Source organism: Rhinolophus sinicus, chromosome 3 (assembly GCF_057876585.1).
Source record: "Rhinolophus sinicus isolate RSI-liver-muscle chromosome 3, RSI-T2T, whole genome shotgun sequence".
Classification (NCBI taxonomy): domain Eukaryota; kingdom Metazoa; phylum Chordata; class Mammalia; order Chiroptera; family Rhinolophidae; genus Rhinolophus; species Rhinolophus sinicus.
The window spans coordinates 179,265,084-179,289,050 of NC_142503.1; the positions used below are offsets into that span (position 1 = coordinate 179,265,084).

A 23,967-nucleotide genomic window follows, 5' to 3' on the forward strand; every position below is an offset into this window, starting at 1 on the left:
TATGAATTTGGCCTCTGGCTACAGAGTTGCTTCTTTTTGTCACAGGAGCCCTGTGAGCTCCTTCCTGTGGCTTTAGCTTTTCTCTCAGAGGCAACAAGTTGGAATAGTCACCATTTGTCCCAACCCTTCACATCCCTCTCCAGGTCAGAGGCCATGGTCCCTGGCGACGGGCCAGGAGAGGGTCTTCCACTGGGACAGTCAGGGCTCTAGATTCCTGGCTCTTTGGTCTGTTTCAAGCCTGCTCTGTCTTGCAGCAGGGAGGTGAGTCTAGGGTCCAATATGTGCTGTGGATATTAAGAGGCTTCAAGGACACTTCCCCCCATTTATCCCAGTTATGTCCCCTGCTAAAATAGGTTAACGGTGTCTAATTAACCACTGAACATTGTCATGCTGCATAAAGATGGCATCCTGGCTGTTCTCTGAGCCGTGGTACTTTATCTCCATTTAGATCTCCGCAGTATTCCATTAAACTCGAGAGAAACATTTTAAGTGAGATGATGTCTACATTAGGACTGCCTTTCACCCTTCAGCACGTAACCCGTGTAAGCAGCCGCTGAGGCCTGCTGTCTGATCCGGCAGGGAGGACGCAGAAGACAAACAGCGCAGGCAGGGAGGGTGTTTACGTTACAGCACGTCTCTACCACTGTGTCCCGGAAGGAAACTGGGGGCCCACGTTTCAGAAGTGGTCCTGTGGCTGCAGTCCTGGATGGGCCAGTGCGGTCAGACTTGTCCTCAGCTGACCAGTTCATGGCCACGGAATGTCACTGAGGTCTCTAAATGCGACAAGAAAGGAATTGCGTCCAAGCAGAGGGAAAGGTGACGTCGCTGCATGGAATCTTTTTGCCGTGACTCAAGCTGTCATACTGTAGCTTGGTGCAAAAGTAGGTACAGTTTTTGCAATTATTTTTAACCTTTTCAACCACAATTACTTTTGTACCAACCTAATAAAGCATACATAATAAATCACACAGAACAATTAACATTAATTACCTAATTGTCAGGCCTGACAAAGCTACAGCACTACTCTAAGTTGAAAGTGTATCCTCGTCATGGAAAATATCAATGGGATTTGAAGCAGAGTTTATAAAATCAGCATTTCCCATAGTATAGACCCTCCTGCGTGTTCCTGTCCTGGGTGGGGGTTAGGAACTGGGCTCTGGTGTCACAACACAGAGCTGGTCTGTCCCTACTGCTTTCTAGTTGTGTGACCTTAGGCAAGTTACTATACTTCTCTGAGCCCCAGTCTCCTCATCTGTAAAACAATGAGCAAATTAAGTAATACAATGTGATAATTAAGGTAATGTATAATGCTATGTATAACATATGTTGTCATATAATAGTACTATGTAAATAAGAATATTATGACAGTGCCTGGCCCCCAACAAGCTCAGCAAATGTTAACTGTCATCAGCCTTCCTATGACAGGCTTGTGAGGGCAGGGGCTTGGGGATGGGCTTTCCCCTGAGAAATGAGGGTGATGTCTGCAGCCAAGTGTGGGGGTGAAAACCAGGAGGGGACTGGTTGAGTGTCACGCTGAAAGATTGGGCTCTCCACGCAGGTGGGATGACGAGACCACTCCCTTTACCTTGAAGTCCTCCACTGGGAACCCAATATTTAAAGAACAGGCAGCTTCATGTGAGGCTGAGTGTTTTTAGTGATCAGGAAACGGCCAAGACCGCTCTGGTTTCCCCTCCTGCCAAGTCACCAGCTATGTCCGGCGTGTCACTCGCTGAAAGCAGGCAGCTATCGTGTCCTTACTCCCGTCACCCTGTCTCCACCAGGTGGGAGGGGAGAAGAACACTGACTCTCATTGTCCAGAGTGAAAGCTTCATCCTGTAAAATGGCCAAAGCAACCAGCAAGTGATGGACTGGCTCTTAGGAAGAAACCTGGCATTTAATTAACTTTTCAAAGTGCTGGTTCAGCACCCTCTATGTTTTACATTTTGAATATTGAACACGCATCTCTGATCAAATCTAAATTGCTTCTGGGCCTTCCAGGGTGGGGAGCACCTGCCCAGCTTTTATGAACCTCACGGAATCTGCTCTGAATTTGGGGATTGCCAACTCAGGATCACTCAGGACGGGGCATCAGTCTGTGGAGCCTTCTCCTTGCTCCCCTCAGCCTGCAGGTGAAGTCAGAGTGCATTAACACTTGTGAGAAGAAAGCAGGCAATGGGGAAGGATAAGGCAGAAGGTTTCCATTTTGCTGCTTAGCAACTGGAGAGTTCAGCCTGCTATGTGAGATAAGGTTTAGGGTAGTGATTTTCGTATATGGAACTGTGGCCCATTTCTAGAAATTGTTGCCTCAGGGGGTCTGGGGTGAGGTCCAGCACGTGGACAGTGATAGAAGCTTCCCAGGTGTGATTTTCTTGTGCACCACTGGTTAAGCACTCCTGCCTTAAAGGGTTTTCTCCAGCTTTCCATTCTGTCTCTATACTGTCTTTTGCCTTCCGTAGTGTGGAAAGTCAGGAATGGGCTGTCTGTGCAGTAAATCCAAACAGATGTCTGGGTGGGGACATCTGAAAATCAGCAGTATCTGCTTTTGAAAAGGCTTGGGGCAGAGTGTGTGGAATCAGGGTGCAAGTCGGGCAACGGGGATGCTCGTCTCAGCCTCATCACTGACTAGCTCTGTGATTTGGGTGAAGCATACGACGCGCTGCCCATGTCCCTGTCTGTAACGGGGCCACTGACACCTGCTTTACCTTCTTCCCAGAGCTCGACTGAGCTGGTGCTCATAGACACGGAAATCCCTGAAGAGTATTGGAAAGTGCTCTGTCTGCGTCAGATGGTCTCACAGTAGCTTACAATTGCCAGGTTCCCAAACTCTCTAATAGCCACTCTGGGGAAAAAGGCACATGGGCTGTGGGTGTGGTCAGAACCCAGAGCTCAGGGCAGAGCTGTCCACAACTCTGCAGTCAGCCTGCCATGGGGCTGGACCTGGTCTCACAGTTTCCTCAGAAGTATGTGTGTAAGGGAGAGAGGACCCAAACCCACAATTCTCTACTTCAGCTTCTACAGCCGCCCCCCCCCCCCCCCCAATCTGCGGGAGGCAGGACTTCCGCCCCAAACCCTTCTCTGGTTACCTGTCCTGGTGGGCTGTGGCAGACCACTTCATTTTCATTTCTTAAAACCTGTCACCAACAATTTAAAAATGTACTCTACATCATGACTGGGTATGTGTGTATATAAAACTGGAAAAAAGTTTAATACTTGTCCTTAATATTTGCATATACTGTCTCTTATACTCCATGCTATTTTTTAAAAAGACAAGAAAAGAAAGACTGGTGGTGATTTACTAAATTGATTTCATGACTCACTAATGGGTCATGACCTGCAGTTTGAAAATCATTGTGCTGGATTCTGTGTCCTGGTACCGGTCTCTGTCACTGCATGACCCGAGGTGCCATTGGGACCAGGTAGATAAAGTAAATCTGTGAAGTGGGGTTTTATTTCAGAATAACATTTAAATGATATTACTGTGATACATATACAAATTATTTGCATATTTACACTTCTGTAAAGAAATATTCCCTGCAGTTCTCCTAAAACACACTTCCCACTTGGTCTTCCTTTTGCTTTCTCACTTTCAATAGCTGCACAGGTACAGGAAGTACTTCACTTGCCTCTGCACTTCTGCGGGGAAACCAGCGAGGGAACCAGCGAGCAGAGGTCCTGGTGAAGAAGCAGTACTAGGCCCCTGTGGGGGCAGAACCCCAGAAAGTAGTTTCCAGGCTCTCGGCCTCACATAGAACGGTGCTGGCTCAGGTAGTAAATGGCCATCAACTGTGATTGGATGGCCATCAGCTGTGGCTAATTGGCTGTCAGCTGGAACTAGTGAGCCATTGGCCACTAATATAACTGCTGTGGCTACGCTAGCAGAAAGAGAAAAATGGGGGCTAGCAAGAAGATGGTGGCTGGGCTGGCAAGCAAGGATTGCAGTTAGGATGGCTGGTTGCGGACAGTGTGGATCCAGCCTCCAGTGAGAGTATAGTGCCGCCAGAGAGAATATAGTGGTATGACTCCCCTACTTATGGCTCCGTGGGTGTTCCTTTTTGGCCTCACTGTATCCTGCGTTCTTGTGTGGGGAGCGGGAGCTGAGACCCCGCAGGCCGCCCTGCATTACAGCCCCCCAGTGTTAAGGAGGGCGGGGAGCTCAGGCTCACCGAGGGGGCAGCCACCGCACAGCCCAGCTTCCCAGAGTTGTCCATGTGGGCACGCAGGTCCATTGTTGCCAGGCTTTGTATTTGAAGAATTTAGAAATTTGGGTTTTTGTACAAAATCTCTCAATTTGGGCAACAAATTCACATTAAAACAGAACCAAACCAAACCAAAATAAACAGCAGTGTGGTCCCAACCAAACTTACCTGCAAGCTAGATTAGGCCCAGAAGTGGCCGCCTTCATCAAAGGCAGGGTGTTCTGTGCCATTTTTCCATCTCCTGAATAGAAGGCTCACACAGAATCTGTTGGGGGTGGGGGGAGAGCGAGCGAGCGAGAGAGAGAGAGAGAGAGAGAGAGAGAGAAATAGAAAGAGAAGAGAGAGAAATAGAGAGAGAGAGAGAGCGAACACCACCTGTGGGCATCCATGTGGTCCATCCTTGAGGGCTCCATTTTGATCTTGCTCCTTCCCATGGGGTGAAATGAGATGCCGGAGGATCCTTGGCTCCCCCTAGAGTGAGAGAGAGCAAGATGTGGGCTCAGCGGCAATTAAGCCGAATATGAAACTCATCCCCTTTTTGGGTGTTGAGTGGATAAGTGGCAATTAATCAGCCTTCCCCCGAAGATTAGTGTTATCATTATTGTTTCCTCCAGACAAAGTCACTGCTGCCTTTGCCACGGCACATTGCTTAAGAAGGAACGATTCAGTCATCACTCCCAAGGGCAGTCAGAGCTGGGTATGTGTCTTACGTACAAACGAAGGCACTGGCCTAGTCTACCTGGCCTCTTTAAGCCCGTTATTCTCTGATCCCTCGTTTCATCCAAGCCCTTCTACCATTGGTGACATGCTATTGAGTCTTTTAGACAGAGGTTTATAGAATTCAACTTCACCAGGACGGTTGGAGGCAGTGAGCCAGCAGAGCCTTCTCCTCCCACACAGACAGGGCAGCTTCGGCGGCTGCCGGGGGCTCTGCTTTAGGATTCCTTTGACGTAGAACAGCATTGGAAACCAACATCATCCAGCAGTACCCGTGTGGTGACACCCTGGGCACCCTGGAACCCTCCTACTGCCCATCTGTCCCACCCACCCCCCGCCCCCTACTCTAGTAGCTCATTCTCTTGGTCTTTTAAGAGGCAAAAACTGCAGACTGGGAGATCTCCTCAGACTTGTTCCATCCTATTCTTGCAACGTTTCCTACCCATCTTCTTCTCCCTCCCTGACTTCAGCCAAAATTCATCTTCCCTCTCTCCCTCCCTTTCTTATGCAGTTGGTATGGTCTAAATTTCATGGGAAGAGTGGTCTGTTTAAACTCGGGCTTGATTTATGATTACACTCTTGGGGAAAATTATTTGCATTTTGCAGGAGTTGCTATTTGCTTCCAGAGTAGCTCTTACTGGCGAGGCGTTGTGGGCTCAGCACTGTGGCGGACCTTCTCATGCATCCTGCCTCCTGGCCATTGTGACATTGCCACCACCCTTTGTCCCTGCTCATCATGGTGATTGATTTCTAACTTTAAAAAATTCATAAGGAAAAAACCCCCCAAACTCTGTTACTATTGAAATGTGCAGATATACAACAAAGTGATCACCCCGTACCCAACACCCAACTTCACCATTTGCCAGGCTCATTCAGAAAACTTAAGATCAGTGTTTCCCAGACTGTCAGTAGTGAGATACTTGGATTAGAATTACTGGAAATTTGTTTCAGATGTATATTCCTGGGCTACTGCTCCCCCAGACCAGCTGATGCAAACATCTGTGCTGCCAGGTCCCCAGCAATCTGCATGTCTGTCAAGCTTCCCAGATGGTTCTCACGCACATTCAGGACTAAGAACCAGTGCCTTAGACGTCTGTGTATAAACAGGCTTCCGGTTCCCAGGGAACGTCTTAAGGGCACTACTCGCCCAACGTCACTCAGGGACTTCTGGGCCTTCACGTGGAGGGTACAGAAACAGGCCCGGGACCTGCAGCCTGACCAGTGTGTGGATCATTCATCCCTTTGTGCTCGTGGGAAGCTGCGTCTCTCAACAGCTCCAGAGGGGACCCAAGGCCTCAGTCCTAAGAAAGTGCCCTATAAATCGGCCAGTTAATTGTTGAAAGAAAGGAGGGCTCGGTAGCATTTGAGTTTTGAGCTTCTCACTCACCCTGCACTTACACGCAACAACTTAACTTGGAGCTATGCTGAAATAAGGTTAGAAGAAGGCATTACAGTGTCTGCGGTTCTCTCATGCTGGATCTGGGCCTTGGTCTGGATGAGGACTCCAGGCAGGTGAGGCACGTGGCATATGCTAATTTGCCCCCACTTTTGAAACCCCTTCTCTAGCAGACCACATCAATGCAGGAGACTAGTGAGTTCTCACAAACCTTGTCTTTCTTTTTTTTCAGGTCAGGAAGAAAGGCTCCTGAAGAAATTGAAGAGTATGTTCCTAGTATTCTTATGGCATCATCCTGTGGTGACCTCTGTCAGCAGTGCAGTCTTGTCATTGTCTGTTCAGCTTTTGTTGAGCACGGCACACAAAACCGTCAGCACGAACGTAGCTGTGGTGTGGGCTGTCGTTACGCATTGGGAAGCAAGGGTTTGGGTCACGCTGTTTCCTCAGCTGAAGGGCTGGACTCTGGCTTTGATGCGCATGTCATATCTTCCACCCTGTGTGGTTTTTAGAATTCTGTGTCCGGGTATCAAAGTACTGCCCACAGTTCTGATTTATTGATATATGAGGTCAGACAATTAAGTTCGCGAACTCATCCTAGAAAAAGTGCTACATATCTCATTGCTGAGTATCACTACGGTCACCTTCGAAGTACTCCCCTTGGGAAGCTATGCACTGACGCCTAGTCCACCCTTCAAAGCAATTTTGGAACTCTTTTTTCTGGAATGGCCATCAGAGCTGTCATCGTATTACCCTTGATGTCCTGAATGTCATCAAAATGTCTTCCTTTCAATATTTCCTTTATCTTTGGGTAAAGAAAGAAGTCATTGGGGGCCAGATCAGGTGAGTAAGGAGGGTGTTCCAATACAGTTATTTGTTTACTGGCTAAAAACTCCCTCACAGACAGTGCCGTGTGAGCTGGTGCATTGTCGTGATGCAAGAGCCATGAATTATTGGTGAAAAGTTCAGGTCATCTAACTTTTTCATGCATCCTTCTCAGCACTTCCAAATAGTAAACTTGGTTAAGTGTTTGTCCAGTTGGTACAAATTCATAATAAATAATCCCTCTGATATCCAAAAAGATTAACATCATTGCTACAAGTTCGCGAACTTAATTGGCCGACCTCATAGATGGGCAGAAGCAACACGAGTTTTCTAAACCTAGCCTTCTCCTGACACTTACATCAAAAAAGAAAGAAAGCTGCTAGGGAAAGGATGGAGTGTAAGGCAGGACCATTGGTTTCACACGTCCGCGGTGGGAGGAGCATTCACGTCGTCTGGATGACACCACCCTGTAGAACCATGCGATATGCAGCTTGGGCAGCCACGCATGGCAAACCCGGTTGCCAGTTAGGTTGAGCAAGTTGGTAGAGGAAAGGGGTCCAGAGACATTTGCATCTAGGAGAAGGAATGGATACAATGAAAATTTGGGTGGTTTCTTTCTGAGTTTGAAACTCATTTTCTCCTTTCCTTCTTTTTCCGGGGCAGTCACCGGCTCAGACAGCAGAGCCTGGATGGATCAGATGACGGAGGAGGTAAGGTGTCCGTGGAGGAAGTCAGAAGGGTTCCCAGAATGTTCCAGAGCCCCCAGGGCATTTCCTGGACTACAGCTAAGGCCCTGCTTGCTGCAGCCTTACTGAACACACCTGCGGTGCCCTCATCCAGGCCTTTCTAAGCCCTGCCGCCTCTGCCTGGAGTACCTCACGCCCTTCCTTCTCACTAACCCTCCGCGTCCTTCCAGTCTCAGCCGAAGCATCACATCCTCTAAGATGCCTTCCCTTCCCGGCCCACTCCCTCTCTGGCTCAGCTGTTCTTTCTCTGTGCTCCTGCAACCTCCTGGGCAATGGTGACAGCAGCCGCAACGGCTAATATTTTAAGTGTTTATTATGTATATCGGGCACCGTTCTACCAGATTATAGGTGTTAAAGCATTTAATCTTCACAACAACTCTGAAGTAGACTATTATTATCCTCATTTTATAGTTGAAACTAAAGTAGAGAGAGGTTAAGTGTGTTGCCTATAGTCACAGACTGTCACACTTGAACTCTTTGTTGCCTTGGTTGTTCTCCCCGCCAGGCTCTAAGCTTCTTGATGGCAGACACCACGTCTCATTTATCTTTGCATCTTCAGTGCACAACACGTGGTAGTCGGTTAATGGCTGACACTGTAAATGAGGGAGAAACAGCCCTAAAATAGGCCAGTTGCCCTGGCACAGCTGAAGCCTGCATTCTAAACTCAAGAGAAAAGATAAAGTTTGCGTGGACTTTTTACAAGAAACCCGCTAGAGAGGAGATTATATTTGGGACCTAAATTACCAAAGCTTTTTTTTTTTTTTTTAAACCTACATATTTACCATTTGCACACTCTAATCCTTTGTGTAGAACTGTTTCCATCTGGTACCATTTTTCTTTTGCCTGAAAAACTTCATTTAACATTTTTTGTAGAGCAGGTGCTGTGGCAGGAAATTCTCTCAGCCTTGTTTGTCTGGAAATGTCTTTACTTTTCACCTGATACAGAGTTCTAGGCTGATGACTTTTTCATTCCTTTTAGCACTGTAGTTGTTTCATTGTCCTCTGGCTTGCGTTGTTTCTGGTAAGAAGTCAGTGGTGATTCTTACCTTTGTTCCCCTGTATGCAGTGTCTTTTTCTTCTCTGGCTGCTTTACGATTTATTTTCTTTTATCTTTTATTTTCAGCAAATTTGGTTATGATGTACCTTGGTATGGTTTACTTTGTGTTTATTCTACTTGAATTTCTTGAATCTGGATTTACTGTTTTCATCAAATTCAGAGAATTTTAGCTATTATTTCTTCAAGTATATTTTTCTCCCTTCTCACTCCTTCTGGGACTCCAACTACAGGTATGTAATCACTTGAAATTGCCGCACAGGTTGTTGAGGTTCTGGTTTGTTTATTTGTTTGTTTGTTTGTTCCAGTCCATTTTAAACTCTGTACTTCAATTTGGATAGTTTTTATTGCTGTGTAACTGATCGTTTCTTTTATACTGTCTAACCTGCTGTTAAGCCCATTCAGTGAATTTGTTGTTTCAGATGTTGTATTTTCAACTCTAGAAGCTTCATTCAATTCTATGTGAATAGACATATCTGTCTTCCGTTTGTCTCTTTATTTTGTTCCTGTTTTTCTTTTTCCTTGATAGTAACCTTTATAGTAGCTGTTTTAAAGCCCTCTTCTAATTCTACCATCTCTGTCTTTTCTGAGTCTTGCAATAGACTGATTTTCTTCTGGTTACGAGTCATATTTTTCTGCTTGGTCAGTAGTTTTCTGACTGGGTGCAGGCCATTGTGAAGGTCACGACTAGGTCGAGTGTCCGGATCTTGTTGCCTTTCTTTGAAGACCGACACATTGGTTTCAGCAGGCAGCGAGTGTGTTTGTTGGTCCACGTGATCGTTTTGAGAATTGTTTTTAAGCTTTTATTCGCACAAGTCTAGGGTTAGCGCTAAGCGGTAAAGACACTCAGGTGTCTCTGTTGAGGGCCTTGTTGTTCCACATGGATTCTCCACTGGCCTGCGTGGGGCTGAGCCTCTTCCGGTTCTGTCTATGCTCTGGGGTCGTTCGGCTCACACCTTGCCAGTCGTAATTCTTTGCCCAGCTTTGCGCTGTGTGCCCTTTACGTGCACAGCTTCATATGCAGTCAGTGTAGATTTCTGGAGCTCTTTCCCCACATGGCTCCCCCTCTCTCATCCTCTGCTTCCAGGCACCTTAACTTCCCAAACTTAGAGCTCTGTCTCCTCAGCTCAGCAAGACCTCCGTGCTCTAGTAGGGGTTCTCCTGCCCTGTGCCAGCGTCCAGGAAGTACCTCTCGGCAGAAAGCCAGGGAGACTGCAAAAGCTCACTTCATTGATTTCCCTTGTCTCGGGGATCGGGCCTGTGCTACCTTGTTCCACTGTCTGAAAACAGTTGTATCTTATCTTTTCCCCAGTTTTCTAATTGTTCACAGCGGGAAGGCACGTCCGGTACCAGTTATTCCCTCCTGGCTAAAAGTGGAGTCCCACAGCCTTCTAGTAACTATTGCGTGCGACTACAAAGTGAAGGAGAGAATTAAATCTGCAAAACTTGGATGATTACCTATGTATTAGCTACCTCACAGGATTGGGGTGAGGGGCTTGTAGGACATTTGTGGAATATTCTGAGATGATGGTTAAAATGCAGAGTCCCAGGCCACCCGCAAAGCAGAAGCTGGAATTGGGGCCCAGGGATCTGCATTAATTTCAGTAAGCTCCCTGGATTGCTGTTTTGCTCACTGAAGTTTGACAGACCTGCTGTAGCACCTCAAAAGCCACGACTCCGGACTGGAGGGGGAGGGAGTTGTGTGAAGAACTACTTCCGCCTCATCTCCTTCCAGAGGGGTTTTAAGGTAGAAAGGTGGTCCCTGGAGGTCGGGCACTCAGTCTATACTCGGATTTAGTAAGAGCTCACGAGCATACTCTCGTCATTCTTGAGCATTTTTCTGTCCTTTTTCCATGGTCTCATATTGACAAGCTTATTTCTTTTTGCCACATATTCCTCCTAAGCTCTAGTCACTACACAACTTACAGCTGCCACACTTCTCCACTCACTAGTAATTCCCAATGACCCTATTAAAGAAAGTATCCCATTTCTGTTCCCAAAGTCTGTTTTCCCAGACATGTACCTAGGATGTCCTCTGCCAGTGCTGGCAGCTGTGGTGCTATGACTGGTGGCTGCTGGCCACACTTTGGGTCTGCCTGTCCTCACACATTGTCTGTTGCTTCAGCCGTTGGTTGCATAGGGCAGCAGGGTCACCATCCAGGAGGATGTGCCAAAGAATTCAGGGAGGCAGGGTCCCTGGAGGACATTAACAAAGCTGTTTGGTGGGTGAGGAGCTGTCTGCATGGAACTGATGCTTATAACTCTGAGGTGCTTATTAAATTCATGGTCTACTTCCGTGGCCCCCAAAAGATTTTCATGCCATTTTTCAGTCCATCCTTCCTCTGCCCCACCCCCAGGCAACTACTGACCTATTTTTTTTGTCACGATAGAGTGGTTTGCATTTTCTGGAATTTTATATAAATTGAATCATGTATGTTTCTGGGTTTTTTCACTCATTGTAATGATTTTGGGATTCTCTGAGATTGCTGCATGTATCATTAGCCTATTCATTTTTATTGATAATAATCCATTGTATGGATATATCACATTTTGATTATCTAGTCACCTGTTAAAGGGCATTTTGGTTATTCATTATCCCCATTTTAAAGATGAGCAGATTGAGGCAAAGAAAGGTAACCTGGCCCAACGTCACACAACTCGTAAATGACAGCGCCAGGATTTGGAAGGCAGCTGTGGTCACCACTGCACAACGCAGCACAGCACAGACCAGGATTTGAGCACAGATCTTGACCCAAGTCTTTGCTCTTGGCCTCTGGGCTGTAACAAATGGTACAACCCCCCACTCTGTTGGCATCTCCTTCCACAGGTATTCATGTCAGCTCCCAGATTTGTAATATACTCAGCAGGGTTGATAGGGTGCTCAATGCAATTACATTAAGGAAGGAAAGAAGAAAGATACCTATTTTCAGTGAATACTTCTAGTATTTTTTTCCCCTTCATAAACTTGGAATGTGAAATTTGTGATTTAGGCTTTATTTTGGCTCTTCGGGTTTGAAGCATAAAACCCTTCTTGTCAGAGGTGCACTTGATTCTACCTCCTAGGAGGGATGCCTCTTCCCAGCATAAATCTGTTGTCCATGCAGTTATGCCTGAGTCCTTTAATGGAAAATCAGTTCATATGTTACACTTCACACTTGACTAAGTCCATTCCACTGTATGTGAATGTTTAGAATCCATTATGCAGTAGGAATCACGTTACATATAACTAGTTTCTAGAATTATCTTTGCTCAGAGAATTACTTGGTTGGCTGGTGAAGGCTTCTCTATTGAACTTGGAATAAGCAGTGGGTGGGAAGACTCCATGAGTGATTGGCCTGAGTCATCGCTAGACTCGCATTCAGCAGATCTTTGGGCTCCTGAAAGGGAGCTTACTGGTTCCCTTAAGAAAATCACATCGAGGTTTTTTTGAGGTCATCGGTGCAAGGAGCGCGATCACTTGGAGAAGGGGCTGATCATTTCCTTGTACTTGGTAGGGGTGGGTGATGGGTGAGCAATCGCAAAAGGAAAGAGGAATCTCGGGGAACAGAAATGAGAATCTAAGGTCCAGCCCCCACCCACCCACCTACTCCCGGGCAGCTGGTCTCCTTCCACCAGCAGCCTTATTGAGGAAAGCCAGCAGGTTTTTATACAGTGCAGTGGTGAGTCAGGTAGTCCTTGCCCCTCCGGGAGCTTCTGATCTAGTGAGATGCCTGCTCTTCTTTCCCTCCCCTTCTGTTATAGGAGACTCAGGAGCCGCGTCTTGAGATATTTCTCAGCATTCAGCCCCCCTAGCTTCACTCTTGTTACAGGTTGCTCCTTCTTCCCTGGGGAAGATGCCTAGGGAGAGAAGAGACGCACTTCTTCCCCTCCATGGATGCATAGGCTTTTCAGGGAAGAGAATAGACAAAAACAGATGAAGAAAGGAGCTTTTAAGATACGTGTGTTTTTAGAATGAGAAATGGATAGTGAGTGATATGTAGAGGCGGTTTGGGGTTCTGTTGGTCAACCAGAATGTATTGCATGGGGACTGTTTGCAAGACCGTGGCTCAAATACCTTTAGGGGCCAGGCAGATACTATGAACACACGAAACAGCAGAAGTACATGACAGTAAAGAATGTGGGGCCTGTCGTTAACCCAGACAGGAGATGGCATGGCCAAAACGTTTTCAAATTCGTATTTTAAAAAATGACAGAATTTTAAAGAAATCACTTCATAAACAGAACAAAATTTATCTGCAAGTTAGAGTAGGTCTCTGGGAAGCAATTTGCCAATCCTTCATAAGACCTTGTAGGGCTCTGCTCTAACGGCACACAGAACTTTGTTGGGGAGACAAAGCGTAAAGGATGAAAAGCACTACAGGAGTTAAAGAGCTAAGACGTCAGTGTAATGGATGGCAGAGGCAGTGTATGTTGTTGCTGTATTGGTGATTGACATTATTAAGGGCCATGCATTCAGAAGAGGAAGCCACCTGGTGGGCTGAGGAAGAAGGAAGAACTTGTGCTGGGTCCTGAAGGATGGACAAGATGTGCTTAGGTAGAGAAGAATGAAAAACCTTCCCAGGCAAGGTGCCTGGCATGAGGACAGTCTCCACAGGGAGAATGAATAAGGAATTCACAATAACTAGGAGAGAAGCTGGTTCTGCAAAGGTAAGCCCTGATTCTAGCCCATTCTCAACTACAGATACTCTGTGTCCCCACATAAACTGCCTTTAATGAAGTGTGAAGACTGACAATCATTTAACTTGCTGCTGATTCTAGGTGGAATTACTCATAGCTTGAGCTTCAGGGAGGTTGGGGTTCATGATTATGGAGAAGAGTTGAGAATGGTGGACAGCCTGAACCCCCAAAGGCCCTCAAGGTCCCTAAGTGTCGGATAGCAAAACTGATCTTTCCTATTTAGATAACCATCCTGTGGTGGCATAATCATTCTCCTTATTGGAACCAAGTTTCTGGTTTGCCCAAAGGCTTTTAGACTTTCTCTGTCCTGTTAGGTAGTATGGTCTTAGAGAAAGAACGTCAGATCTGAAAGAGGATTGAACCCTATCTCTACAAGTGACTTTGGGCAAGTCATTCATTCACTCACTCATTTAACAACCGTTTGTTGAATACCTACTATGTGTGACACAAGGGGTTGGGCATTGGGGAGATCATGATGAACAAAACTTTCTTAACCTTTGCTCTAGTCAGCTTACTTAGTCTAGCTTACAGTCTAGTCAGGGAAATAGGAACTAAACAGACAGTCACACAACTAAATAAGGACAAATTGTGATTGAGTCACTAAAGGAAGTGTGCAGGGTTCTATGAGAGAGAAAAGTGTGGAGACCTGATTTGGATTGGGTGGTGAGGGAAGGCCACTCTGAAGAAGTGACTTTCAAACTTCAACTTGAAGGAAGAGTAGGGTTGCCAGCAAAGGGGGTAGAGGGTGGGGGTTGGAGGGACATTGGTGCCAAGTCTTATCACCTCTCTAACCCCACAGGCGTTTCCAGGCCTGTTTGGTCTCTTCCAGCCTTAAAATTCAGCTCTCAGAATATGAACTCTGAATAGGATGTGAAACTTGAAGGGGAACATTGAGAGATTCACAAATGGGAGAAAAAGTCTTTGTCTTTAAAAAAGATGAGCTGTATTCAGAATGTGGCAATCTCTGAAAACACAATTAGATATGGACTCCACTTTCAAAGTTTACCTCAGAGCTAAATTCAAGTTGAGAAAGAATTTGTGAGCCCCAAAATAGGGCTTTAGAAAGGAGAAAGTCTTTGAAAGCAGGAGCTTGAAAAAAATAATGAGATCTTTCTTGCGTGGAACCATTGCGCCGTGGTGTAACCCAGGGCTGACGGTGGAATTTTCACTCCCTCTTCCTGGCAGCTCCAGCACGTTGTGGGCATGCCACATCCCTGCTGGAAAGGGCTGTGCTTTTTACATCCTGAGGTCCAGAATTGAATACCTTGAAACCTTAGGAATAATAAATCCTACGGCCAACCAAAAAGTGTTTAATTCCTAAAGGACAAGCTGAGTTGAGCCACTTCTAGCCAGGGGCATTTGGGGACTTAATTCTGCAAGTATAGCAATCTGTATGATCTGAGAGCCCCCGAGTTTAAGGGTAATTGCTCAATTTTCTATCCATGTCAACAGGGAAAATAGGTAAAAGGGGCTGAACACGGCCAAGCAAGCAATGAGGCTGGATAAGATGTGAGATGCTAGACTGTCAGTGGAATTAGAGGAATGCTGCCTGTAGAGTGCTATCACTTAGTCGCCCCTCTCTCTTCTCCTCTTAACATTCATCTCTCTCTCTGGGCTTCCTCTCTTTTGGGTTTTATTCTTAATCCTTCCACCATATCCTTCATCCATTCTTCTGCAAATAGCAGTCACTCTGAGCCTAAACACCTTTAATGCAGAGAAAGGGAAAGTGGAAAGAATTCTGTAAGTACCGACAAATTGGAACCCTGATGTCTCAATTCCTTTCTCTTGTGGAGTAAGAATGTTCCATTATGCTGGCATCCCTTCCTTAAGCTTAATACAGCATATAGTACTGCTTAAGCGGTCCCTAAACCTAGTTCTTTTGCTTCCCTAATATTTTTTTCAATTTTTTTATTGGGGACTATTGGGGAACAGTGTGTTTTTCAAATGTGTTTCTCCAGGACCCATCTGCTTCAAGTCATTGTCCTTCAATCTAGTCGCGGAGGGCACAGCTCATTGGCTCATGTGGGAATCAAACTGGCAACCCTGTTGCTCAGAGCTCGTGCTCTAACCAACTGAGCCATCTGACTGCCCCGCTTCCCTGATATTTTAAAACTATTTTAACCAGCACTGATTTTTTTAAATTTTTTTAAATTAAATAATGTTCCTTAAAATCAATTTGTTTTTCTAAAATTCCAAGTCACTAGGACTAGATGCTAAGGTCTTTCTAAACCCATGCCTCTCTTCCCTTCCCTGACATAAATGTGTACATGAACCTCTTTTAGCTAAACACATACACAGCAGGAATGGGGCAGAGGTGGGGGTGGGGTGGTAAGGGGCTCACTGGTCCAAGGATTAGCTGTCCTGTCTTTTGTCTCTGTGCTTTGTTAAGCTTTGTTCTCTCTGCAGGATATTGGGTAAAAAGTTTGAAAAAGAAGTCAGCCTTGTAGGAAATGGTTTTGATCATTCATATTTAAGTATTTCCCAAGAGCCAGGCACTGCACTACCTTACCTGCCCTACCTCAGTTAATTCCCACAACTATTGTATGAAGAGACGCTGTGATTATCAGCCTTTTACAGAGGAAGAAATGGAAGCCGTGTGAAGTTAACTCACAGAAGACACGTGGCTAATAAGCAGTGATGGGCTAGTAAATACAGCCATCCCCCCGCCCCCAGCCACGGTTTCGCTTTCTGTGGTTTCAGTTACCCACAGTCAACCGTGGTCCAAAAATATTAAATAGAAAATTCCAGAAATAAACAGTTCATAAATTTTCAATTGCACACTGTCCTGAGTAGTATGATTGAAATCTCGCTTCATCCCACTCTGTCCCTCCCGGAACGCGAATCATCCCTTTGCCCAGCGTCTCCACACTGTGCATGCGACCTGCCCATTAGTCACGTAGTAGCCATCTCTATTATGAGATCAGTTATCAAAGATAGAGAACACATTGACAGTATATTGTTGTAATTGTTCTATTTTATTATTTGTTAATTCTACCTGTGCCTAATTTATAAATTAAACTTTTTCATAGGTATGTGTTATGGAAAAAACTATACATAGGGTTTGGTACTATCCACAGCTTCAGGCATCCACTAGGGATCTTGGAACATAGTCCCTGCGGATAAGGGGGGACTCCTGTATTTAACAACCAGCTCTCCGGGGATAAAAATCCTCCTTGGTAGGGTTTGCCGGTTCCTGTGGTGTAAACACTCCTGCCTTGGCTGGTTTCAAGCTTCCAATGTGGCGTCGCTGAGCCCAGAGCTGGTGTTGGTTCCACCGAACACCTCCATTAGATGCCAATAATTTCAAGAGCACAGATAAAGTAAAATATAGTAACATTTAGGATGTGAGTTTTGAGTATTACCTTTGTTTTTCATATAACTGATCTAATGATAAGGGTATATGATTTAATTTTTAATAATGTTTAACAACCTGCATGCAAAATTCCTAAAACTTCAGCCTTTGGTTCTTACGAGCCAGTACAAGGGAGCTGCTCCAGTAAGCGGAGTGGCTGGAATTCAGACGTGGCCTCTGTGACTATTCACTGTGCTCTCCTTGCCTTCCTCTCTGCTGTTGAAAGTGGTACGTTCGTTTCTCGGCCCTGCTTGTTGCGGAAGGCCTGTGCCCACTCATTTTTGCAGCACCCTGTTACGTTTTGCTCTCCTGTCCCGATCCTCAGATTTTCCTACTGGTCCGTGTCCTCAGCCCTGCTGAACCTCTCACTGTGAACCCTTGTCTAGAACAACACCCGGGCTGAGCAGAGAAGAGCCAGAGACCAGGTTTTTAAGCTGTGACGTGAAGTGGAATCAGCAGGTTTGACCGCTCCCCTCTCTCTCGTTGTGCTTCCTTTTCTATCACCTCCAGGGAGGCTGCTTTTAGGTAATGAATTCTTGTGCCTGTGCTGGGTCCTCCGGAGAGAACTCAGTCATCCTTGACCTTACCTTAGGTTAGGCACATCCCAGAGTCTTGGCCAGACCGCCTGCTCCGTTGGCAGAGCTGGGACAGAGGGCTGGATGCCCTTAGCGGTGCGTTGAAATCTCTCAGTCACACCAGGCTTTCCAAACTTACCATCACGCACATTTCTGCCTGAAACACGGCTGACAGCGACCTCTCTGGGACTCCATTTTCTGTGTTCATGTGAACAGCTTTCTTGCATATCTCTGTCTGAAGAGGTAGACTGCGAAGAATGCAAACGAAAGCCTCGTGGCACGCTTGCCTGCATGTTGTAAATGAAGCGGTTGCATTAACGTTCCTCCAGGAACACGGAGAGAGAGAGCTCCGACAGCAGGCTGCCGCGCTCTGGTCTGTTTGGGGAGGGTGATTAATGAGAAATCATCCAACATTAAGCACTGACGAAAGTCAAAGAGAGCTGACTCACCCTGAACTCATTGTAGAGATCACGGTATCGATTCTGGAACTCCTTGGATTCTGTCCTGGTTGAATACAGAAGACAGGATCAGGATAGGACAAAAACAAGCCCATTGAGTTTTGTGAGACTGTCTTAGATGTGACTGCAAGCAGTGTTCCAGCTTCCGGGAGAGGCCTGGATACTTCTCCACACAGTTGTGAAGGGAGTGGATGAATGAGGCATGAGAGGAGATGAGAAGACGTAAATGCAGACAGGCCTATACTGATGAGAACCATGCCCAGCGAGACTTTAGGCCACTGAGGTTTTCATTTCACTAGAAAGAAAAAGAGGCTCGATGTTCTACAATGTCTGTTTCAAAAGATGGAGTCTGTATAAAGAGCCATAATGTTTTCTGCAATGAGAAAAGGCAGAGAGATAGAGGTGCTCCAAACAGTCTTGGTGACCAAACCCAGTCTTGGTGGCCTGGGATGACTGGTGACGGTGTGTGTTCTCCCAGATGGAATGGCCGTGGTGCATTACTCAGCTGGAAGACTGACGGCCAGATACCGCTTAGGTGAGATGGGAAGGGACAGGCGTGGTTGTGCATCTGAGGTTGGGCTTAGCACATCATTTAGCCCTCAGTTGGAGAAATCTTCCTCTGACACATCACACATGGAAATTAGTTCCCCAAGAAGGACCTGAGACAGCAAAACCTAGGTAGAGCAGACATCTAGGGGAGAAGGAGAGGGGACCCTCTTCCCCTAGCAAGAGATGAACCTGATATGGCTAGATGGTGGGTCTTCCTTTGTAGCTTTAGGTTCTACCAGCTTTCTAAAAATTCACAGATGTTCAGTGTGTGTGTGTGTGTGTGTGTGTGTGTGTGTGTGTGTACTCTCTCCACACACACACACACCCAGGACACATTGGGAATGTGATTCCTAAGTCCATAAGTGTGGTTGACAGACTAGGTTTACCTAAAAGACCCTTTAAGAGAAAGCTCTTGAAAGATGATTACAGAATTGAGACACCATCATTTAAAAGTGCCCGAGGCAAACGCCTTTGAAAATTGCAGCAGCGGAGGGACAGAGAAAGAACCACGCAGCCTTTGATTGTTGCGCAGCTCCCTCAGGACCCAGCCTCCCCCTCCCCCCCGTTTCTCATCTGATAAGAGAGAGAGCAGCAGTAAGACTCCTCATCTATCTTATGAAAATCCGATTCGGGATGGCTGTGATCAAAACCAGCTGGCTGTCACCAGCAGTGGCCTTGCATGGAGAGAACTGCTCAGAAGCGTTCCGTGTGTGGGGGTGTCACGGGTGGCACCGATCAAAGTAGCATTTTTTTAATAAATATATATAAGGAAAATACAAAACTAAGGATTTAGAATAAAAGCAGTGTAGTTTGTCTTGTTTTTTTTAGTGTAACACGAAGAGGATGAAATAGAATCAGATATGCCTGGTTTCTAACATCCTCCTACTGGTGTTTTCTGTCACATTAATACCGTGTCACTCATCGTGGGCCCTATTGAAGAGAGTAGAGAGCTGCTCACTTTCCGTTCCTTCCAGCCGCTTCATTCCTCGTCATTTTTAAAGTCCTTTACCCCTCCTCGTCCTTAACGTATCTCGATAGATGAAAGCTGGAACCACCACGAAGCTCTGGGAGCTGCTGGAGTGGGGAAGAGCGTTCCTAGTCATTGTTCTTTGTTTCCTTCAACTGTAGGGACCCAGTGACACTGTGTTCCCTAGCGGTCACCCCGGCAGGTGACACTGGGCTGAAGAGAAAGAACGCTTGTTGGGCTGTGCTTGTCTCTCGTGAGCACGGCCTTTGAACTTCCTGAAAGGCTCCCTCCTAGGTGACGACCCTTTGCGTGGCCATGACAGAGTCTTACCCAGGACTCGGTGGACTTGGGGTGGTGGGGAAATCTCATTCTGGGGTGGCACATGCAAGGCTCCGTCACAAATGTGCTAACATCGCTCTGTGGGTAATACCATGAGGTCAGGCTTTCACATGCCATGACATACAATATACCTACCACGAGCCGAGCCGCCACCCTTCGTGAGACCCCTTCTCTGCTCACAAACCAGCCAGCACCACACTGGGCTGAGCCCTGGCTCGCCTCAGAAACTCGAGTCAGCCCAAACTTTCCTCTCCAGCCCTTCATCAGCCAGGAGAGTCACCACAACTTGGGAGCCGTGAGGAACAATCAACTATTTTGATCTTAGGGTCTGTGATCTCTCCCCGTCAGCGTTAGGAGAGATTCGGTTTGGCAGCAGCAAGGAGGCATTTCAGCATATGGAACCCCTCCCCCCGCAGGTTGGCCCCTGAGGACAGGGCATCTTTTCTTCCTGTCTCAGTCACACACCTCTGGGGACCTGCTCGTGCACTGCTCCCGAGCAGACTCACCCCACCGCATCTCGGGCAGTGCGCCTTGCTCGTGGTCAGTGCTGTTTCTCAGCCTTTGCAGCACAGCTCTCCAGCCCCCAGCACAGTTTTCAGACTGTTTTCTTCCATGTTTGTCGCCTCTCTCCTCCCCTGCCAGTAACAAGTACAGGCCAGACCCAGCTTGAATCAGATGAAATCACAAAGCATAAGTCTTCATAAAGCGGACCTGCCAGGGACCTGCAGGCAGGTTTTTGCCCCTCGAACCTTGACTCCGGGAGAGCAGGGAGCGACGGCGCTGGGCCCAGGCTCAGTCGGGAGCTCCTCTGAGACCATCTCTTTCCCTTGTTCCTTCGCGTGTTTGAAGCCTGTTGCCTACTGCTTTCCTCTTTTCTTCTCCCTTTAAAAAAATTCTCCATTTTTTCACTTAGAAAAAAAATTATTTATACGATTGAGATCCACTAATTAAAGCCATTTTCTGGTATTTGGTTACTGGAGCGTTTGATGTCTCTCTGACAAGACCATGAAATGCACGGAGTGTCCACGGGGACGGAATTTGCTGAACACGGCTCTTTGTAAATGAGGGGACACAGTGTCGCCGCAGCTCATGAATATGAAACGCCCATGATGCCACCTCAGTGGACTTGGGAACACAGATGAATCCTGTCATGTGCTAAATGAGACCAATTTCTTTCACTTAACTTCATCTTCAATCAGACCTTCTTCCATTTGCCTGTTTAAAATTCCCCATACGTGATGCAGAAGGTAACGGCATTCAGTAAAACAAAGTTTTGCAGCTACACAGAAAAATTATAATGATCTCTTGTTTCGTTGCCATCTCCTAAAATGGTGGACTTTGTTGCCTTTTGCTTATGAGCTCCGCTGAGATCTGTTGACTTTGGGCCAGAATTAGGGGTTATCTGGACTGCTCTTCTTGGGGTGTCGGTGTCCTCAAGCAGGATGTCCAGATCTCTTTCATGTGGATTGGGTATTGAACCTGGCTATGAATGACGGATGTGAGCCTTTGATGTCCTGTGGGTGCTCTGCAGTGGCCGGGGCACTGAGTGGGAAGGCAGCTCTGGGAAGGCTTATATGTCACCAGTCAGGGCCTTTGCCGTCGGGAGTTCAGTTAGTGGATGACGTGAGAGGGACCATGTCATCAGGAAGCGCCCCGAGGAACCCGACAAGATAGGCCAACCACTTGTATTACTGACTAAGGTGTCACGGTGAGAGAGTGGTGGACCAGAGAACAATCTTTATGTAGCTCTCTGGAAATCTGAACATGACCTGGCAATTCCATTCAGAAAGACCCAACCAAGAAAATCAGCAAAGACAAGAGCCTAAAGGGACCCAGAGAAGAGGGAGGGGCTCCCTCTGGGACCCATGGGCCATATTGGGATGTCCCCTTTGTTCTTCCTGTAAGACTGAGATCGATACTCCAGGTGAAGAGCCGTGTCCTGCCCAGGGTATACTCATTTCAGGCTGAGTCCAGTCTGAGGAATCATTTTTCTGTTCTAGTTGTGCCCAAACTGGCAAACGCCAGCTAGATTTGAATGCAGGCTCTCACAAAATGCATCGCAGAGAGCTGGGGCCAGCTTCCTAGGAAGAGGCAGGCAGGCTCCTGTCAGGCCACAGGGGCTGAAAGCAACCCTCTGGGACTTGGCTGAGTAGGTAAGCATTTTGTGTACAGTGTGATGGTATTATCCGTAATGAATGGATTCCAGGGCAATGGTGGCTTCTCACATCTCTGAAACCAGTTGTAAGTGACCCTACTGGTGTTCCCACATGGACCTACTATTTATTTCTCTTATTTATTTAAGCACCTCTCATTTATTTCTGTAGTTTCGTGTGGTTGTTTGTTGGGTAGATCTGTGTTGAAAGACCAGTGTTCTGGTATCATCATGAGTTGCCAATTTGGCAATAATCTTTTTCTTTGAGGTAAGTTCTTACTGCCATTGCTGTGCATTAACAGGCCTTTACTGGGGGCTCCCAGAAAGTAGATTACACAGCGGGACAAACTAGAGATCTAAGAAGGAAGAAACATGCGGAGGTTGGTGAAGAGCAGTGTGACTCAGCCCCGGGATGGAAGCACATGTGGACCCAATTTGAGTGACTCTTCCTCTGTAACTTTGCCCCACCCAGCCATCATTTCTTGTATGTGCACAGGCCCTTCCCAGTGGGAGCAGCTCAAGTGGGACAAAGCCTTTGCTAGGATGTTATCAAATTCATTATGTAGCCAAGGATTGCTTGGTGGTTCTTGTGAAACGAATCTTACTGAGGCAACTTGAGGATTCAGTAACATTTCTACTCTAGTTGGAACAATATGTAGAAGATTGGCATTGTTCTTATCGTGTTTCCCCGAAAATAAGACCCGGTCTTATATTAATTTTTGCTCCAAAAGACGCATTCGGGTGTATTTTCAGGGGATGTCTTATTTTTTCATGTACAACAATCTACATTTATTCAAATACAGTCATGTCATCTTCTGGAACATCGTCATAACGTACTAAAAGCATCCATCTGGCTGACGATCTTAACTGGGGCTTATTTTCGGGGGAAACACGGTATGTGTGTGACTTTTAGATTTGAGGGGCATTTATTGATTCAGTTCTGTTCAGTTGCCCTTTAGTTTGTAAGTCCTTGGTAATGCAGAAGTGACCGGGATGTGGTCTTTGCCCTGAGCTAGTTCCCCATCCAGGGGGCAGGCCTAGGGCCAATTTCACGTACTGTACCAACTGCAAGGTAGTGAGGTCTACCCTGTGGCCTTGAATAGAGTCACGGAAAGATGAAGTAGGAAGCTCCGAATTCTGCCTGTTGGATTCCAAGATGATTCACGAAGGAAGAGCTGTGCATTTCCCATTTTTGCTCATTTTTATTTTTTATGTATAGCTCCCCCCCACATACACACACACACTTCGCAACTTTGCCATGCTAAGTCCATCTTGGTTTTCCCCTAATGTGCCTCAGAAGGGTCTTGCTTATAACAGGTGCCCGGTCCGTGTTTCCTGGCTGGTTGATGCAGACCCTTCCTCAGCTGGCACCAGGCACCCTCGCCTGTCTCACCCTGTGCCACTCTCCCCTGGGCCCCACAGGGGAATCACACCCGCCTTCCTGCAGTTTCTGCGGTGTTGCAAGATACTTCTCACCTCATAGCGCCTTGGCATTTGACCCTGCCGGGTTGAATTCTATTTATCGGTCAGCTTTCAGCTGCATTGTTTTTAACTCAGGGAGCCTCCCTGAATCCTCACCCCACCCCCCAGAATTCTAAATTAGATTCTTCTTGGGCTGGATTAAGTGCACTGTGGAGCATCTGTTCAATAGAATACTAGGTGGTCACTTAAAAAAGTAAGATGTGTCAGTATATTATCAGGAAGGGTAAAAGGAAGTTGCGGAACAAGATGTAGGTAAAGTGATCGCATTTGCACACATTTTTTAAAGGACGTATGTACTGTGGTCTGCATAAATTCTTTCCAGTAAGTATATACAAGAAGTTGTTAATAGCGATCACCTCTAGGGAGACAATTGGGGCTCATCTAAGGAAAGGAAAATTTAAACTTTTCTGTAGTGTTTGAATTTATTACCACACATGATAATACTTTTACCTTCAAAACACAAGACAATTAGGTCTCCCTGTTAC

At 46.5% G+C, this 23,967-nt stretch overlaps 1 protein-coding gene across 2 annotated transcripts in view; it reads left to right on the forward strand.

Moving 5' to 3' along the window:
- Window positions 1-23,967, forward strand: part of IFT43 (intraflagellar transport 43) — a 73,392-nt gene that overhangs the window by 43,506 nt on the left and 5,919 nt on the right. For both annotated transcript variants that reach the window (XM_019733705.3, XM_088797420.1), the window contains 2 exons: window positions 6,542-6,574; window positions 7,795-7,841. In XM_019733705.3, coding sequence (XP_019589264.1) covers window positions 6,542-6,574; window positions 7,795-7,841 — 80 coding nt within the window. The remainder of the gene's footprint in view (window positions 1-6,541; window positions 6,575-7,794; window positions 7,842-23,967) is intronic.